Source organism: Podarcis vaucheri (assembly GCF_965113315.1).
Source record: "Podarcis vaucheri genome assembly, chromosome: 10".
Classification (NCBI taxonomy): Eukaryota; Metazoa; Chordata; class Lepidosauria; order Squamata; family Lacertidae; genus Podarcis; species Podarcis vaucheri.
In genome coordinates this window covers 68,860,971-68,878,949 of record NC_138748.1, presented here as the reverse complement: position 1 = coordinate 68,878,949, position 17,979 = coordinate 68,860,971, and the positions used below count along the sequence as shown (strand labels likewise).

The 17,979-nt window shown below is 46.6% G+C and overlaps 1 protein-coding gene across 1 annotated transcript in view; it reads right to left on the bottom strand.

Annotated features, from left to right (window-relative positions):
- Nucleotides 1-17,979, bottom strand: part of LOC309541196 (uncharacterized protein) — a 228,940-nt gene that overhangs the window by 138,620 nt on the left and 72,341 nt on the right. Inside the window, exons 22-33 of the mRNA XM_082238687.1 lie at nt 15,614-15,636; nt 13,684-13,758; nt 12,821-12,901; nt 12,694-12,720; nt 11,290-11,334; nt 9,188-9,256; nt 7,757-7,852; nt 7,089-7,115; nt 6,247-6,300; nt 3,766-3,837; nt 1,735-1,794; nt 993-1,028 (exon numbers count right to left, since the gene is read on the bottom strand). Of these exons, the coding sequence (XP_082094813.1) occupies nt 993-1,028; nt 1,735-1,794; nt 3,766-3,837; nt 6,247-6,300; nt 7,089-7,115; nt 7,757-7,852; nt 9,188-9,256; nt 11,290-11,334; nt 12,694-12,720; nt 12,821-12,901; nt 13,684-13,758; nt 15,614-15,636 (665 nt within the window). The remainder of the gene's footprint in view (nt 1-992; nt 1,029-1,734; nt 1,795-3,765; nt 3,838-6,246; nt 6,301-7,088; nt 7,116-7,756; nt 7,853-9,187; nt 9,257-11,289; nt 11,335-12,693; nt 12,721-12,820; nt 12,902-13,683; nt 13,759-15,613; nt 15,637-17,979) is intronic.

Below are 17,979 nucleotides of genomic sequence, written 5' to 3'. Positions count from 1 at the left end.
GGAAGACAGGAGGGCCTGGCGTGCTCTGGTCCAGGGGTCACGAAGAGTCGGACACGACTAAACGACTAAACAACAACAACCTCTGTCTCTGGTTTCCATGTTGGAATACATAGATGGTCTAGAAATTGTTGGCGGAGATCATGGACAACAGTGTCCATACAACACAGTTCAAGAAAATAAAATATTAAAATGAACAACTGCAAACTAAAAGCTCTTCACTCAGGCAGAAAAATACCCTCTCCCCAACCCACTGCCCAGAGGCAAGAATTCTGCCCCAGCTACAGTTTCTGAACTATCTTCAAGGGCAGCACAATGTATAGGTCATTGCAGCAATCTTTCCCAGTAGTGATATATGGAAGTGAGAGCTGGACCATAAAGAGAGCTAGACCCAGTAGTGATGTAGGGAAGTGAGAGCTGGACCATAAAGAGAGCTAGACCCAGTAGTGATGTAGGGAAGTGAGAGCTGGACCATAAAGAAGGCTGATCACCGAAGAATGGATGCTTTTGAATTATGGTCTGGAGGAGACTCTTGAGAGTCCCATGGACTGCAAGAAGATCAAACCTATCCATTCTGAAGGAAATTAGCCCTCAGTGCTCACTGGAAGGACAGATCCTGAAGCTGAGGCTCCAAGACTTTGGCCACCTCATGAGAAGAAAAGACTCCCTGGAAAATACCCTGATGTTGGGAAAGATGGAGGGCACAAGGAGAAGGGGACGACAGAGGACGAGATGGTGGGACAGTGTTCTCGAAGCTACCAGTATGAGTCTGACCAAACTGCTGGAGGCAGTGGAAGACAGGAGGGCCTGATGTGCTCTGGTCCATGGGGTCACGAAGAGTCGGACACGACCAAATGACTAAACAACAACAAACCCAGAGATCTGATTATAAATGCAATTGACCAAGAGGCCCCCTTACAAAAAATGAAGCTGCTATTGCTTCCTGATCTCAGCCATATTTGGTCAGATTTGACAATGCATCATTCAAAACCCACCTTCTGCCCTTGGGATCCGGGAAGACCTGTCGCTCCCTGAAAAAGAAACAGAGACAGGAGTGTGGAAGATTTAGCAGCCCAGTCCAACACTGCATATTCTTGCTACTTAGTAAGTTTAGGGGTATGCAACCATAGAGCTGTATTGCTGATAGGCAGAGACTCAGACCATAGAAATGTGATTGGTAGAGAGGGCTCTGTGTGATGTCATTCCCCCTCCTCTTTTGATCAGGAAGAATCAATAAGTATTTCCTGTTCCTTCACTCTCCCTCTCTCTTCCATTGACCAGCGATGAAGAAAGACATGCCCTTAACTTGCTCCAGCTCAGACAAATGCCTGAGGCTGCTTCTACTGTAAATATAAGCATTTTGCCTGCATAGCTTTTACTGCTACTGTAGCTGAGAACCAATGCAAGACTATGAGTAAGTAAATCCTATTTTAAACTTTACAGTCTGTTGTCTGATTCTTTGTTAAATGGGATAAGGGGGAGCCAGATTCCTTCGTAGCTGGGCCTGTTCAAAAGATTGCTTTATAGCCTAATTTGATGTTTCAATTTGCTGCTAAGAATGGGAATTTAAACTCTGTTCAACTCACCATGGGAGGGGTAATTTTCTCCTACCTATTAGAACCCACCACACAAAGAGTTCAGCTTAAGTGTTACAAAACAGACACCTTTCAGCATTCCATGAGCTGCTTTGGACCTCTTTGTTCTGAACGAGAAATTTTTTCCAGAGATGAAACCCACCTTGTCTCCTTCTGCTCCCTTTAAACCAGGAGTCCCTGAAAGGCCAAGTCCTACCTCGCCCTGAAAAAGAAGCAGGGAAGCACATTCAGAACACTGGAAGTGTGTGGCAGTTGACTTGGTTTGCACTGAGAGACAGATCTACCTAATTTGCACTTCCTGAAACAATATGTGATACTTCTGTAAACCTTGGGCTTCCCTCAAGTTTACTTCTGTAAACCTTGGGCTTCCCTGCTGATCCATCCCTCTTGGGCTTGGGTGCTACTCTTTGGGCTGCATAAGCAACAGCACTCACTGCATGAACTGTTAAGTATAATTGTTTAATCCAATTGTGACGGCTTATAGATTTTAGCAATAAAGACTCATTCTTTCATAATTGTTTAATTGACATTGAAATGGAGAATGCCTGCATGTGTATTGCTAACAATGGGGATTTTCCATGGCAGCAGACTAAGAGCTTCATGAGGTCTAACTGCGTTAATGATTAACTGGGAATATTCTCTGCTCTAACACGTGAGTGTTTAACCTTAGATCACATGATTAAGGTATTCAATTACAAATCGCCATCTTGAAGGGAGTTTTGTTCTGTTTTGAAGAAAGTTCCGTAAGTAAGGTTTTTGACACTACTTATGGGTCTGGACAGTGTTTTATTCCAAAAGGAGTCCGTTTTTATACATCCTGTTGCTTTAAGCTATGCAATATTAACATCTGCAATGAGAACATCAGAAACAGAGGGGGAATAGAACAGGACACATCCTTCAGAAAGCAGTAAATCTTTGGGGAAGGATCATAGCTCAGTTGCAGAGTATCTGCTGTGCATGCAGAAGGCCCAAGCTTCAATCCTCAGCATTGCCAGGCAGGCCTGGGAGAGAGACCCAGTCTAAAACCCTGGACAGCTGCTGCCAGTCAGTGTAGGCCGTATTGAGCTGGACAGACCAATGACCTGGCTCGGTATAAGTGTGATGGCCTGGGAATCTGATTCAGAGGCTGAACCGGAGGAATCCCAGCCTGCACAGGAGTCCCCGCCTCCAGGGCCAGGCCTTGAATCTGAAGGGGCTGCACCTGTGCCGGATCCTCAAGAGCAGACACCAGATGAATCCACTCTTGCTCCGGAGGTGATCAAGGACCCACTGCCTGCAGGTGCTCCTCTCCCAGCCCTGTCAGGGGAAGGTGAGGTTGCCTCTGGGTCCAGTAACCCTCCAGCCTCTCCTGAGCTGCAGAGGCTCAGGGCAGAGAGGCAGAGGGAACTAAGGTCCTGCAGGAGGAGTGCTCGCCTCTAAGCCAGGAAAGGCGAGTCACCTGTGGGCCGGGACCGCCCTAGGCCCCAGAGGAGATAAAGGCCAGTCAGCCCAGTCCCAGGTTGCGGGAGCAACGACGTTGGAAACCTGTTTCTGCCAGCTCCCAGACCTGCTTTTCCAGAGTTCCTGACCATGCCCGGCTTCTTGCTTTGGACCCCGCTTTGCCCTTGGTGGACAGTCTCCAGACCCTCGGCCCAGGACCGGACTATGACCATGCCTCACGGTAAACACCCCCCCCCCCCCGGGACCAGCACAATAAGGCAACTTGCTATGCTCATAAGAACACAGGAATAGCCTGTTGGATCAGTCTGACAGCCCATCTAGTCCAGCATCTTGTTCTCGCAGGATTTCCATTTCTTGTTGGTTTTCCACCAGGCACCTGTGGAAAACCAACAATCAGGATTTGAACACAAGACCCCCTCCTGTGGCATTGAGAAGCAGAGCAGAGCCATCATGGCTCGTAGCCATCAACAGGCCTCTCCATGAATTTGTCAAATCCTCTTCTCAATCCTTGCCTACTGAGGGATTGAGTTCCATAGTTGGCACTGTGTGAAGAAAGACTTTTTTATCTCCCAACATCCAGCTCCATTGGATGTCCTGCAAATTCTAGTGTTACGACAGAGGGAGAAAAAGTGTTCCCATCAGTTTACGCCTGTGTCCAACACAGGTAGATGGATCCCAGCAGATCTTCCCAGGAAGGTCTCTCCACAGCTTTTCACACTAATAAAAGCAGTACCTTTTCACCTTTTGGTCCAGAAGTTCCAGGACTACCATCCAGCCCTATCTGGCCAGGTAACCCAGCTTTCCCCTGTAAATTAAAAAAACAAAACAAAATAGATTAGGAAAGACGGAAAGGTTTCCACACCTGTTGTACCTGCGCACCAGGCCAAACTCAGAAGCAAACGATTGTCTCTTCCCACCTTGCCAGTATTGATGGGAGTTGCAGTCCAACAATTTCAGGAGAGCACAGGCTCCCCACCTGTGGCTTGGAGCCAGGTGAGCAAGGAAAAGGTGCCAGGTGGTTTTGCTGTAGATTGGCAAGGCAGCAGAAACAAGAAATCCTGCCCTCAGGTTAGGTTGCTAGAATGCCAGATCTAGTTCAGCATCATATTTGGAACCAAAGAATTTGTTGGAAATCTGAATACGTGCCGCTACTCACACAGAGTCAATTAGGGTTTGGCAGACAGCCAAAGCAATGTGAAGGAGTAAGTCTGCCTGGTGATGCAGAGGCATGGAGACAGCTCTATGATTGGTCAAGCTCTCTCATGGGAATAATGATTAATGGCCTACTAATTGGAATGTGTTAGTGAGTGGTTCAGTGTTGAGTGTAGGAGTTGAGAGTTGTGTAAGGGAGAGCTAGTCAAAGATCCGTGTTCTGTTCTGTTCCTGTAAATAGTCCACTGTATATAATAAACACCTAACTACAAGTTCCTGGTTCCTGCTTCGTCTATCTTGTCTGCAGCCAAGTTGCCAATTGCTTTCGTGAACTCTGCATTTACTCTGCTAGATCTAGCTAAGGTCCTGCAACTAGTCAGAAAGTTGCAAAACACCAATAGGTTTTGCCAGTAGAATTGGAGAGCTGGAAGGGAGACTAGGGGTATCTAGGGTCAAGTCCCTGCAAAGCAGGAACCAGGACCAGAGCTTGCTTGCTTTTCTTTTTTTAATAAAAAATTTATTTGATTTTTTGTTCATACACCGAGAAGGAAGAAGAAGAAACAAAAATACAAATGAAAATGAACACAATATTATTTACAAAACAATAAAGCAAAAATTGGTCTTTGAACAATAGACCCGACCTTCCGTCTATTCCTTACTTCAATTATATATTGCTTGTTGCCAATATACACTTTTATCCTAATTTGACTAATCTTTAATTTATCTTAAATCTGATGTCTTTCTTAAAGCTACTACTGAAATTACTCGAATGCTGCGACAGAGTTTAAACTACTGTAATTATTTTTCAAATATACTTTTTTGAAAGAATATTTTGAGACAAGTTCCTGTTTTGGTTTATTTATTTTTTCTGATAAACTATCTAGCTCTGCATATTCTATCAATTTTTGAATCCATTCATGAATAGATGGGATTTCATCACTCTTCCATTTTGCAACAATAAGAACTCTTGCTGCGACCATAGCATATAAAAAGATACCCTTCATTTTTTGTGGGATATCTAAATCAGTAATTCCCAGCAGATAGGCTTCTTGTTTTCTCTTAAAAGAGATCTTTAACATTTATTGTAATTCTGAATGGATGTTCTCCCAAAATACCTGGATTTTATTGCACAGCCACCACATGTGATAGAGAGTACCTGATTTGTCTCCGCATCTCCAACGATTACTTGGGACCCCTTTGTACATCTTTGAGAGTTTCCAAGGTGTTAAGTACCATCGGTGGTGCATTTTTAGAAAATTCTCTCTTAAAGCATAACAATTTGTGAATTTCCAATTATTTCCCCATAAATTTTCCCATTGGGACCAGAGCTTTCACACAACACAAAAGCCACATCTGGAAAGCTAACAATACAGCACGTTTAATGCTTGTTTCCATGTTGTTAGAATCTGGGGGGAGGGTGTTTGCAGGTGACAAAATCTGGGGCATGCGGTTCTTTCTTGCTGTTTTCAGGGGGCGGGGCAGAAGCAAACATGTAAGGAAAGAGCGAGGAAGGAGAATCATTGTTGTTTGTACCACACCAGGACCACTGGTGCGAATGAAATGTTCAAATATATAAAAGGATGTCACATAGAGGAGGGAGAAAGGTTGTTTTCTGCTGCTCCAGAGAAGCGGACACAGAGCAATGGATCCAAACTACAAGAAAGAAGATTCCACCTAAACATTAGGAAGAACTTCCTGACAGTAAGAGCTGTTCGACAGTGGAATTTGCTGCCAAGGAGTGTGGTGGAGTCTCCTCCTTTGGAGGTCTTTAAGCAGAGGCTTGACAACCATATGTCAGGAGTGCTCTGATGGTGTTTCCTGCTTGGCAGGGGGTTGGACTCGATGGCCCTTGTGGTCTCTTCCAACTCTATGATTCTATGATTCTATGAAATTTAGCACAACCTGCCAGTATAGTGGTAAAAAAACCTGTGGTTCCAACACATGACTGGTACTGCAAGGTGAAAGAAACATCGGAAAACGGGGCAGAAGCGCTGGCATTATCATCTAGAAAACAATCGCAAAATTCCTATCGTCTGAACACACCCTGAAAGGTCACACTCACCAATTCTCCCGCTTCTCCTTTCTCTCCCTTGACGCCACTCTTCCCTCGCGGTCCCTGTGGGGAACAAAGAACCGTTTTGTTGCCTCAGTCGCACGGCGGGTCTCTCGCAGGATCTGAGCTGAGGATTGCTTGAGGGGACCACAGCACTGATTTTTGGAATCGTGACTTAAGAAGGAAAGAAGAGCCTGGGTGCCAGCTCGGACCGAGGGAGGCCCATGTGGTCCAGCAATCCTGTTCTCAAAGGGGTCAACCAAAAATTCCAGTGGGGAGAGCACTGTTGTGCTCAGTTCCTGCTTGTGAAATTTCGTTTGAGCCAGTGTGGTGTAGTGGTTAAGAGCGGTGGACTCGTAATCTGGGGAACCGGGTTCACATCTCCGCTCCTCCACATGCAGCTGCTGGGTGACCTTGGGCCAGTCACACTTCTCTGAAGTCTCTCAGCCCCACTCTCCTGACAGAGTGTTTGTTGTGGGGGAGGAAGGGAAAGGAGAATGTGAGCCGCTTTGAGATTCCTTAGGGTAGTGATAAAGCGGGATATCAAATCCAAACTCCTCCTCTTCTGGTTGGCCACGGTGAGAATAGGATGCTGGACCTCCAAGTGGCGCAGCAATAAAACAACTGGCACATTTGCAAAGCTAAGCAGTGTCCGGTATGGTTTCAAACTGGATGGGAGACCGTGTGCTGAGATTCTTGTATTGCAGGGGCTTAGACTCGATGACCCTCAGAGTCCCTTGTGATTCTATAATTATTTGAAGGGTCCCTTTGGGTTACTCTACCAGCCGGGCTCTACTGACGTTCTCATGACAGCATAGCTTGAAGGGGTTGTAAAACAACCCGGCACTTACCCTGACCCCAGGGTCTCCTGGCTCACCCTGGAACAAAGAGAAAAGAGGTGGTTGTATTATTTATTATTATTAATTGAATTTATATACTGCCCTATACCCGTTGGTCTCAGGGCAGTTCACAGAATAAAATCAAGATATAAAACAGCAAAATAACTAATAAAATAAAAACAACCACCCAATAGCCGCCCACAACCACCACGAAAAACACATTTTAAAAGGGCATAGGATGTAAACTGGATCAGCCAAAGGCCTGGTTAAAAATGTTTTTGCCTGGCGCCTAAAGGGGTATAATGAAGGCGCCAGGCGAACTTCGCTGGGGAGAGCATTCCTCAGATGGGGAGCCACTGCAGAGAAGGCCCTGTTCTTGTGTTGCCACCCTCCGAACCTCTTGAGGAGGAGGCACATGAACGAGGGCCTCAGAAGATGATCTCAAGATCCAGGTAGGTTCATACGGAAAGAGGGGGTCCTGGAGGTATTGCGGTCCTGAGCCATTTTGTTGTTGTTTAGTCATTTTGTTGTGTCCGACTCTTCGTGACCCCCTGGACCAGAGCACGCCAGGCACTCCTGTCTTCCACTGCCTCCCACAGTTTGGTCAAACTCATGTTTGTAGCTTCGAGAAGACTGTCCCACCATCTCACCCCTTGGCCTGCTTGCAGGCGCATACACACCTTGACTGACAATCCAGGTGGTCCCTGCGGTCCGGGGAGTCCGGGCAAACCCGGTGGTCCTGGCACTCCGGGAACTCCTGGCTGCCCCTTGTAACCCTGAAATGGTTTAACCCAAACATCTAAACAACTGTCATGGATGCAGAGGATAACAGCTGGGGAAGCCCCAAAGGAAGAAGGGCTCAGAACCTGGGAATTGTTGGGGCAACAATGGGTGGTCAGAGGGAGAAGGGGGAGCAGACTGGGAGGAGGTGGTGTTGGAAACTGAAGAGGCAACAGGGTTTAGGAAGCGGGCAGAGTCTGTGGCAGAGAGCAGTTCAGGCTCCAAGGCAGAAGTGGAGGCTGGAGGCAAGGGGGGCCAAGAGGGAGGCAGGCTGCTGAAAAAGCCCAGGAGGTCTTCCCCTCCTGCTGCAACCAGTTCCCTTCCTCCCTGGTCTCCCAGCATCAGGAGAGGTATGAAGAGGGCAAGGCAGAGACAGACAAGGCGGCGAAGTCTCAGATTGCTTGGGAAGGACCCAGGAGAGGAGGAGACTTAGGCAACTGTGGGAAGGCCTCACTGGGGCAAGATCTATTGGGAGGAATTGCTGTGCTAACTGGATGCCTGGCCTCCTGAGCAGTTTGTTCCTTTGAATAAAGAGTTCACGGATCCTGCGTGAGTTATTTCTGACCTGCTCTTGGCAACCACCCAACAGCAACACAGCCTCCGTTGCACTACAAGGCTCCTCATCACTACCTATGTTGCTCGCGACAGCCTCTTCTCATTGTTACACTATAGAAGCAATGCGGCCGCGAGCAGCTGCTAGCATGAAAGCAAAACATAATGGGAATGTTGGGACTGTTCCGTGGGAACAGAGGGACAGTCTAATCACAGTGCTGAGCACCGGATGTTAGCTCAGAGTGTAATTTGAACTGTACAGGAAGTACAGGAGGTGGAGTTTGTCTCTCTGCTGTTGGAGTTTGAAGAGAGCAGACGTGTTTCTCTGTAACGCTGCAAAGACAGAAATAAAGGCATGTAAATGCATTTTTGTTTATCTCTTTCCCCTGCCTGGGGGCAGGGAAGAGTGGTGTGTTCTTCTCACGCTTGAGGAGGATCGCCGATCGTGACCTAGCCTGGATCCTGCTCGGGAATGCAGACAGGGAGGTCAACAGGAGATCAAGCCGGGTACCTGGAGAGTGGCCAGTTTCTCCTGAGAGGCAAGATTTCCTGACACTCATCCCATACACGAGGCATCTGACCCACCAGCAAGGGATGGAAGCAATAAACTCTCCTAGGGCTCAGAGTCAGAGGGAGGAGAGAGAGGAGTTCAGTAAACTGTGTTGAATTCAGAGTCTGGGCAAAGCCATGCCCAACCTCTAGATGAAACAGGATGTATTGGGGAGAAGGGTCAAGTGATAGAAATATTAAGGAGGACAGAATATTTTGCTCCTACTTACAGGCGGTCCAGGTAATCCGTTTTGCCCTGGAATGACCTCCATGCCTCCTAGGACATATCCCGATTCCCCCTGCAGAAGAAGAGATGCTGTATTTACATGCTGCTAATCAGGCAGACACGGGTGGCACTGTGGGTTAAACCACAGAGACTCTTGGGCTTGCCGATCAGAAGGTTGGCGGTTCGAATCCCCACAACGGGGTGAGCTCCCGTTGCTCGGTCCCTGCTCCTGCCAACCTAGCAGTTCGAAAGCACGTCAAAGTGCAAGTAGATAAATAGGTACCACTCCGGCGGGAAGGTAAACGGCGTTTCCATGCGCTGCTCTGGTTTCACCAGAAGCGGCTTAGTCATGCTGGCCACATGACCCGGAAGCTGTACGCCAGCTCCCTCAGCCAATAAAGCGAGATGAGCGCCGCAACCCCAGAGTCAGTCACGACTGGACCTAATGGTCAGGGGTCCCTTTACCTTTTTAATCAGGCAGATTGCAGGTCTATTTCCATGGGGAAATACTAAAGAAACCCAAGATGACGAAAAAAGGGAACAAATTTGAACTAGTTCACATTTTAAGGTGAACCAACCTATGACTCAGCTATACAGCTGCAAATACAGTGGTACCTTGGCTCTCAAACTCAATCTGTTCTGAAAGTCCGTTTGGCTTCCAAAACGTTCGATTGGCCGATTGGCCCCGGAAACAATGCTGATAGCCAAAACAAATGTCTGGCTTCCGGAAAACATTCGCAAACCGGAACACTTACTTCTGGGTTTGCAGCACTTGTTCATCAACCAAGCCGTTCAGGAACCAAGTTACCACTGTATAACGTTTTAAGTGAATTATACAGATGGGACACTAGAGGGTGATGGTGAGCTTATGGGAAATTCAATATATATTTTTAAACGTTTTTTAAAAAAATAAAAAATGCATTTTCACAGAGTATTGTATATATGCCTAGATTCAGCCCTGATCTGCATTTTCTGAAATGACACTAGAACTTGCGCCTTAGGGAAGTCACCTCGGTGCTGCTAACGCAGCGGTTTTGCATCACCCCTGGAGGTACGCCCCATCGTCTCTCAAGACAGTTGGATATCAACAACTACTACAGAAAGGCTTGTTCCTGGCCACAGTGATCCGTGCGGCAGTCACCTCCAGGCTTGACTACTGTAATTTGCTCTACATGGGGCTGCCCTTGAAACTGTCCCACAAACTCCAGCAGGTCCGGAATGCTGCAGCGAGGCTCCTCACGGGGTCCCTGCCATGGGAGCATATTCACCCAGTGCTTTACCAGTTGCACTGGCTCCCGGTGGAGTATAGGGTCAGGTTCAAGGTGCTGGTCTTGACCTATAAAGCCCTTTGTGGCTTAGGGCCCTTGTATCTATGGGACCGCCTCTCCTGGTATGCCCCGCAGAGGACCTTAAGGTCCATGAATAACCATAGCTTAGAGGTCCCAGGCCCTAAGGAAGTTTGACTATCCTCCACCAGGGCCAGGGCCTTTTCAGTGATGGCTCCGACCTGGTGGAATGCTCTGTCCCATGAGATCAGGGCCCTGCAGGATTTAACCTCCTTTTGCCGGGCAGAGCTATTCCGCCTGGCCTTAATTTGAATTCAGCCTGATCTTTCATTTCCCTTCCCTTCTCTTCCCTCCCCCTCCCCTTTTACCAAGATCACCCGCTCTGAGACCCCACAGCTAATTCTCCCCTGGCCTCCTCGCTGGCCCAAGGAGGACCAATTCAGCCAGCTAGCCCTGGGGCTTATCTAATTGATTTTTGAATTTTATTGTTATTCATGTTTTTATACTGTATTTTATGCTGCTTTTATAATTAAATGTTTTAAAGTGTTTTAAACTTGTTGTTAGCCGCCCTGAGCCCGGTTTTTGAAACGGGAAGGGCGGGGTATAAATAAAATAATATTATTATTATTATTATTATTATTATTATTATTATTATTACTACTACCCGCCCTTTGGTCCCACACTTGGAGATGGTACATGGAGAAGGGCCTGAGATGATGATGTTAAGGTCCAGGCAGGTTCGTGCGGAGAAAGATGGTTTGCACAGTCACACGCACATCAATTGTGTCATCGGGATTTAAAAGGCATACAGGAAACTTACTCTATCTCCTTTTGGCCCTGGAGGTCCTGGGTATCCCGGAGGCCCCTAGAACGTCAAGCAAAGGATGGAGGTTTAGGTTGCTGCAGAAACAGAGATCCGGAAGACACCAAGAGATCTCATGCACTGCCTGAGGCGAGGGACAAGATGGGGCCTTTATTTTTTTTACTATTAATATTTTATTAAGTTTTATCAATAAAGAAATTCAGAAAATACAAAAACAGAAAAATACAAAGTTACAAAATACAAAAATACAAACATTAAACACAAAAGAGAAGAGAAAAAAGAAAAAAAGAAAAAAAGAAACACATAGAAAAAACAAAACTCCCTCTTTTTTAATTTCTCATCTTTAGTTAACTTATTTTCCTGACTTCCTCACGCCTCCCTTTTTTGTATCCCTTTTTTTAAAGTTGGTTCAGCAAATTCATATCCAATTAGTTTATCTGTTATCAATCCCATCTTACATTTTACCTTGTTGCTAGAACCCCTTCAATTCATTTCAACATCATCAACATTCAAAAATTTTGCAGTGTTTCTGCAAAGAAGTTTTAAATTTCCTCCAATCTTCTTCCACCAACTCTTCTCCCTGGTCTCGGATTCTGCCAGTCATTTCCGCCAAAGATGGGGCCTTTAACTCCATTCCATGCGTAGAAGCTGACTGGAGGTATATGAATCTTACTTCAAGATGGCTTCTCCTACAGAAGTCTACAGCCAGAAGGCTCTGAAAGACCACCGTCTGCACCATCACTTCACTGTGCTTAACAATAAGGCCAACCCTAATTTCTCTCCCCATAACTTCCCTACTTCCTGGGACCTCTACTCAGTCTTCAGCCTGTCTTCCACATACAGTGGTACCTCATTTATTAACTTAATCCATTCCGGAAGTCTGTTCTTAAACCAAAACCGTTCTTAAACCGATGCATGCTTTCCCTAATGAGGCCTCCCGCTGCCAGTGCCCTTCCACCGTTCGGATTCCGTTCGTGGACCGAGGTAAAGTTCCCAAACCAGAACACTATTGCTTCTGGTTTTGTGGCGTTCGTATACCGAATTGTTTGTAACCAGGACTGTTCTTAAACTGAGGTATCACTGTATCTCCTTTTGGTTTCAACAGCAAACAAAACCAGACAATGTTTCCTTCCCTCATAAAAACCAGACTTCAAGCATCCTGTATTGACGCTCCCCAAGCATTCCAGTCTGGCCAAGCATTCCCAGAGGTTCCACCATAAAATGACACAGCTTGACTTAGTTTAACTCAGTCAATCAGAGGTGCTCAACGGTCACATGCAAAAAGACGGTGCAAATGTGCAGGAAACCTGTAAATGCCCACCCAAAGGACTAACAGGCTTGTTTTAAAAAATTGGGAGGGCAGGACACTGGTTGGGAAAAGGGTTCATACGACCAACTTACATGATCTCCTTGAATGCCAGGGAGACCCTGTCAATCAACAGAGAGAAAGAATAGTGGATGTTACAAAGACTGGAGACAATAAGGCAAACCTTTCAAAGGCGCTTTCAATTCAGACCCAAATAGCTACCATGAGTCCAGGGGAACCAGGAGGACCAGTTCGTCCAGGCCTGCCAGGCAATCCAGGAATCCCATCTTTGCCAGGAAGTCCCTAAATATCAGGGGGAAACAGCAGAGTTGAAATGGAAGAGAGTCTCTTAGGAAAAACGTGTGCTGCTGCTGGAAGCATTCTGAAGGACGCCCTTGAAGGAATAGGTTTCCCATTCTAAAATCTGACTGTGCAGTCAGTCTGAAACGGGCCCCAAAATCCCATTTTTCCTTCTCCAAGGGTGCATTAGCTAAAAATCTTTAACTTGAGCTCTTGAGCAAATGTATAACAAGAACACAGCTGTATAAACAAAGCTCTCTCCTTTATCAGTCTGCGACGCCTAATGAATGGCCTTGCCAGTTCCAAAGTGGAGCAGGGATGACACATCTGGGTCTTATCTTACATCCTGACCACAATGACGCACAGAGCAGAATAAACTCTTTATCGGAACCAAACCTCGATGTCATTTGACTCCTTCCTCCCTGTTCTTGGAGCAGCGCTCACCCTACTAATCGGGAAAGTCTAATAAGGCTACACTGTTACATTTACAGTTCAGTGGCAAAACATCTCGGGCGGTTTGCAGAATAGAATGCAAGATAAAACACAGCAAATCATTAAATCAAAACAACAAGACAATAACACCCCCTTCCGACAGATCTATTTAAAAGGTTGTAGGATATTATTCAGCCCAAAGGCCTGGTTGGAGAGGAATGTTTTAAAAATATATAATAAAGGCACCAAGTGAATCTCCCTGGGGAGAGGGGAGCATTCCACAAACAGGGAGCCACTACAGAAAAGGCCCGACACTCGTGTTGACGCAAAACCCAGCCTGTTTCCTCACTTACCCGCTCTCCTTTTTCCCCCTTGGTGGTGAAACTAAACGGGTCGTAGCCCCCTCCTGTGCGAAGACCCGTGAAGCTCTGGAAAGGAAAGTCAGAAAAGGAGTGTCATTCAAGATGCTGTTCTCCTCCTCACTCTCCTCCCTGCTCCCCAAGGTCAAGACATCTGCTTTTCAGAAGTCGATTGCATTTCCAACACAGACTGTATTCAGCAGGGTGGGGACCCTGGGAGCCCTACCCCGGTGTTGTTCGAGCTTATTAATAAGGCAACCAAATCCAGGCTGTTTACTTTCCTGCCACATCGGTACCTATTTATCTACTTGCACTGGCGTGCTTTTGAACCGCTAGGTAGGCAGGAGCTGGGACCAAGCAATGGGAGCTCACCGCATTGCAGGGATTCGAACCACCAGCCTTCTGATCGGCAAGCCCAAGAGACTCAGTGGTTTAGAACACAGCGCCCCCCGTGCCCAGTATTTAGTGTATGGTGTCCTTTCCTGCATATCCAACAGCGCTGATATGCCTTCCAGATAATTTGAAAATGCAGGGCTGTAAGTATTGGTGTTTTGCAACTCTGACCTGTTGCAGGACCTTAGCCAGACCTTAGCAGAGCATACACAGAGCTCCAGAAAGCAATCAGTTGCAGGCAGGATGGATGAAGCACAAACAAGACACTGCTACTAGTAACTTGGTTACTTAGAGGTGTTTATTATTTACAGCAGACTCTACAAGTTACTTAAAGGGACGCGGGTGGCGCTGTGGGTTAAACCACAGAGCCTAGGACTTGCCGATCAGAAGGTGGGCGGTTCGAATCCCCATGATGGGGTGAGCTCCCATTGCTTGGTCCCTGCTCCTGCCCACCTAGCAGTTCAAAAGCACCTCAAAGTGCAAGTAGATAAATAGGTACCGTTCTGGCGGGAAGGTAAATGGCGTTTCCGTGCGCTGCTCTGGTTCGCCAGAAGCGGCTTAGTTATGCTGGCCACATGACCTGGAAGCTGTACGGCAGCTCCCTCGGCCAATCAAACGAGATTAGTGCCACAACCCCAGAGTCGGCCACGACTGGACCTAATGGTCAGGGGTCCCTTTACCTTTACCTACAAGTTACTATATACCATATTTTTCGCTCTATAAGACACATCAGACCACAAGACACACCTAGTTTTTGGAAGAGGAAAACAAGGGGAAAAAAATTCTGAATCTCAGAAGCCAGAACAGCAAGAGGGATCGCTGCGCAGTGAAAGCAGCAATCAATCCCTCTTGCTGTTCTGGCTTGTGGGATAGCTGCGCAGTCTGCATTCGCTCCATAAGACTCACGCACATTTCCCCTTACTTTTTAGGAGGGAAAAAGTGAGTCTTATAGAGCAAAAAATACGGTACATGAACAGATACGGCTCTTAGCTAGCTCTCTCTTAACAAACTCCAAACGACTCTCAGACTCCACACTGACCAACACACACTCCTGTCAGTAAGGTTATGAGTCATCATGCCTGTGTGAGACCTCAACCAATTGCAGAGCTGTTTCCAAGGTCCCATATCTCTAGGCAGATAACTCCTCTCTGCTCAGTCATCCTTGGCTTTCGGCCAGTGCTTAGTTGACTCTGTGTGAAGCTGCACAGAATGGCAGGTAGTCAAAAAACCCAACAGCAAGTGATTTGTGAAGATGTCATTGGGCTACATCTCCCATCTTTCCTAACTATTGGCCATGCTGTTCAAGGCTGATAGGAACTGGAGATCAGCAACATCTGGAGATGCTCAGCTTCTCCATCCTTGTGGCAGAAGTCCTAGGTTCTTCTGGAGCTCCGTTCTAGAGGGGAATCTCAACCCAACCTCAGCAGACCCAAGCATGGTGCTAACAGAAAGCGTGATGTGCCTGTGAGGTCTCTTCCGTGGGCCTTAAAAAGACAAAACTCCTTCCCCAACCTACTGGAACATCACTTACCACATCTCCAGGTGGGCCTTGGTCTCCCTGGGCAAGGAAGGAAAATGAGAAAAGACATAGGTTCATAGAAATGTAGGTATTATAAGCGTAGATACAGCGAAGGAATTGAGAATGCTATTTATACACGCAACCACAGCTGTGGGAACATTACTAGCCCAACATTGGAAAGGAGATAAGATACCACCTAAAACAGATTAGCAGACAAAATTCTTCGAATATGCTGAGATGGCAAGAGTAACAGGAGAAGTTAGAAACTACGACGACCAAAAATGTAATACAAATATAGACAATATTTCAAAGATCATTGCAAATATTTGAAATCTCTAGCAAGCTTCGAATGTCTCCTGCAAAGTGACATAAATTATGGATCTAGATTCAGGTAGGTAGCCGTGTTGGTCTGATGCAGTTGAAATATATATAAAAATAAAAATAATTGTCCAGTAGCACCTTAGAGACCAACTAAGTTTGTTCTTGGTATAAGCTTTCGTGTGCATGCCCACTTCTTCAGATATATGGATATATTGGACAAATACAATCTTGTTGTCGTTTAGTCGTGTCCAACTCTTCATGACCCCATGGACCAGAGCACGCCAGGCCCTCCTGTCTTCCACTGCTTCCCACAGTTTGGTCAAACTCATGCTGGTAGCTTCGAGAACACTGTCCAACCATCTCATCCTCTGTCGCCCCCTTCTCCTTGTGCCCTCCATCTTTCCCAACATCAGGGTCTTCCAGGGACTTCCAGGGAGTCTTCTCTTCTCATGAGGTGGCCAAAGTCTTGGAGCCTCACCTTCAGGATCTGTCCTTCCAGTGAGCACTCAGGGCTGATTTCCTTCAGAATGGATTTGATCCTCTTGCAGTCCATGGGACTCTCAAGAGTCTCCTCCAGCACCATAATTCAAAAGCATCCATTCTTTGGCGATCAGCCTTCTTTATGGTCCAGCTCTCACTTCCATACATCACTACTGGGAAAACCATAGCTTGAACTGTACGGACCTTTGTTGGCAAGGTGATGTCTCTGCTTTTTAAGATGCTGTCTAGGTTTGTCATTGCTTTTCTCCCAAGAAGCAGGCGTCTTTTAATTTCATGATACAATCGTAATACAATCTAGATACTACTTAATATGCAGTAAATATAGGAACCACGTTCGGGTGGAGGGAAGTCTTAGCAATTTACTTTTTTATATGAATTTACATTATTTCCAACATTCAAGTATTTATTTATCTATGTATATTTTGGATGGAAAATAACAATATTATTATTATTAATTTATTTATTTATTTCTTCCCCAGCCACTCTGGGCGGCTTCCAACAGAAGGTTAAAAATACATTAAAACACCAGTCATTAAAAACTTCCCTAAACAGGGATGCATACCCCAATTTTTTGTAATAAAGTTTATATGCAAAAAAACCACAACAGATTCATAGAAATGTAGAACTGTAGAGGAAGGAGAGACCACAACCTCCTGAGGGAGACTTTTCCACTGCAGAACAGCTCCTACTATCAGAAAGTACTTCCTGATGTTTAGTCATAGGAACCGAGGGCATTTTTATGGGAGGAATTAGTTCTGCGGCATCAGCCTTTCAGAGCAGGGACTGGGGGCAATTCAGCTGGATTCACAGGCTGTCAGACCAGGAACAGCTCAATCCAAGCAAGAAGTTGCTCAGAAGGAGGCGCGAGATCTGTCTCACCATCTTTAAAGGAGCCCATGGGATCCTGTCCCCTGACAGCAGCAACACAACCTGTAATAGGTATGAGTTACTCGTGCGTAAGCTGGTGCCTTTCTCGGTTAATTTGCCTTGTTAAACCTTTCTGACTGCACAGCCCCTTCTCATGGTGGCTGCCTCAGTCACTGGCAGAATCCGTCAGTGGGCGTTTCTTGAACCTCTTCCAACATAAAAGTTGTTTGACACCCAGTCTCCTCCTACTCTCTCTGCGTGGAAGTCTTCTGCGCAGGGAAGGCGTGGGTAGCGGAGGACCTGGGCTCTCCTCACTGATGTCCTGTGAAGAGTCCCTGAGCCCGCTCTCCACTTCCCCCGTCTGCCCCCCTTTATCCCTGGTGTTGCGCTGATTGGCTTCCCCCTCTACTGAGCTGTTTCTCCCCCTGCTGCTGGGTCCTTCGCCAGCATCGTCTGGGAGCCTCCCCTTCGCCTCTCCCTCCGATGTCAGTTCCCTGACACAACCCTTTGCCTAAATGCCTCCCACAGTGGAACCCGATTCTTCCCTCCAGGATGGTTTCCAGTCACCATCCTTTTAACTGTCTGGGCTTTCCATTGCAGCCTCTTTCATTGCTGAAGAGGCAAGCCACGTTTCCGTTTGAGCAGTACGTAATTTATTGTGCGGAAAAGCTGCTTGCCTCATCGGCGAT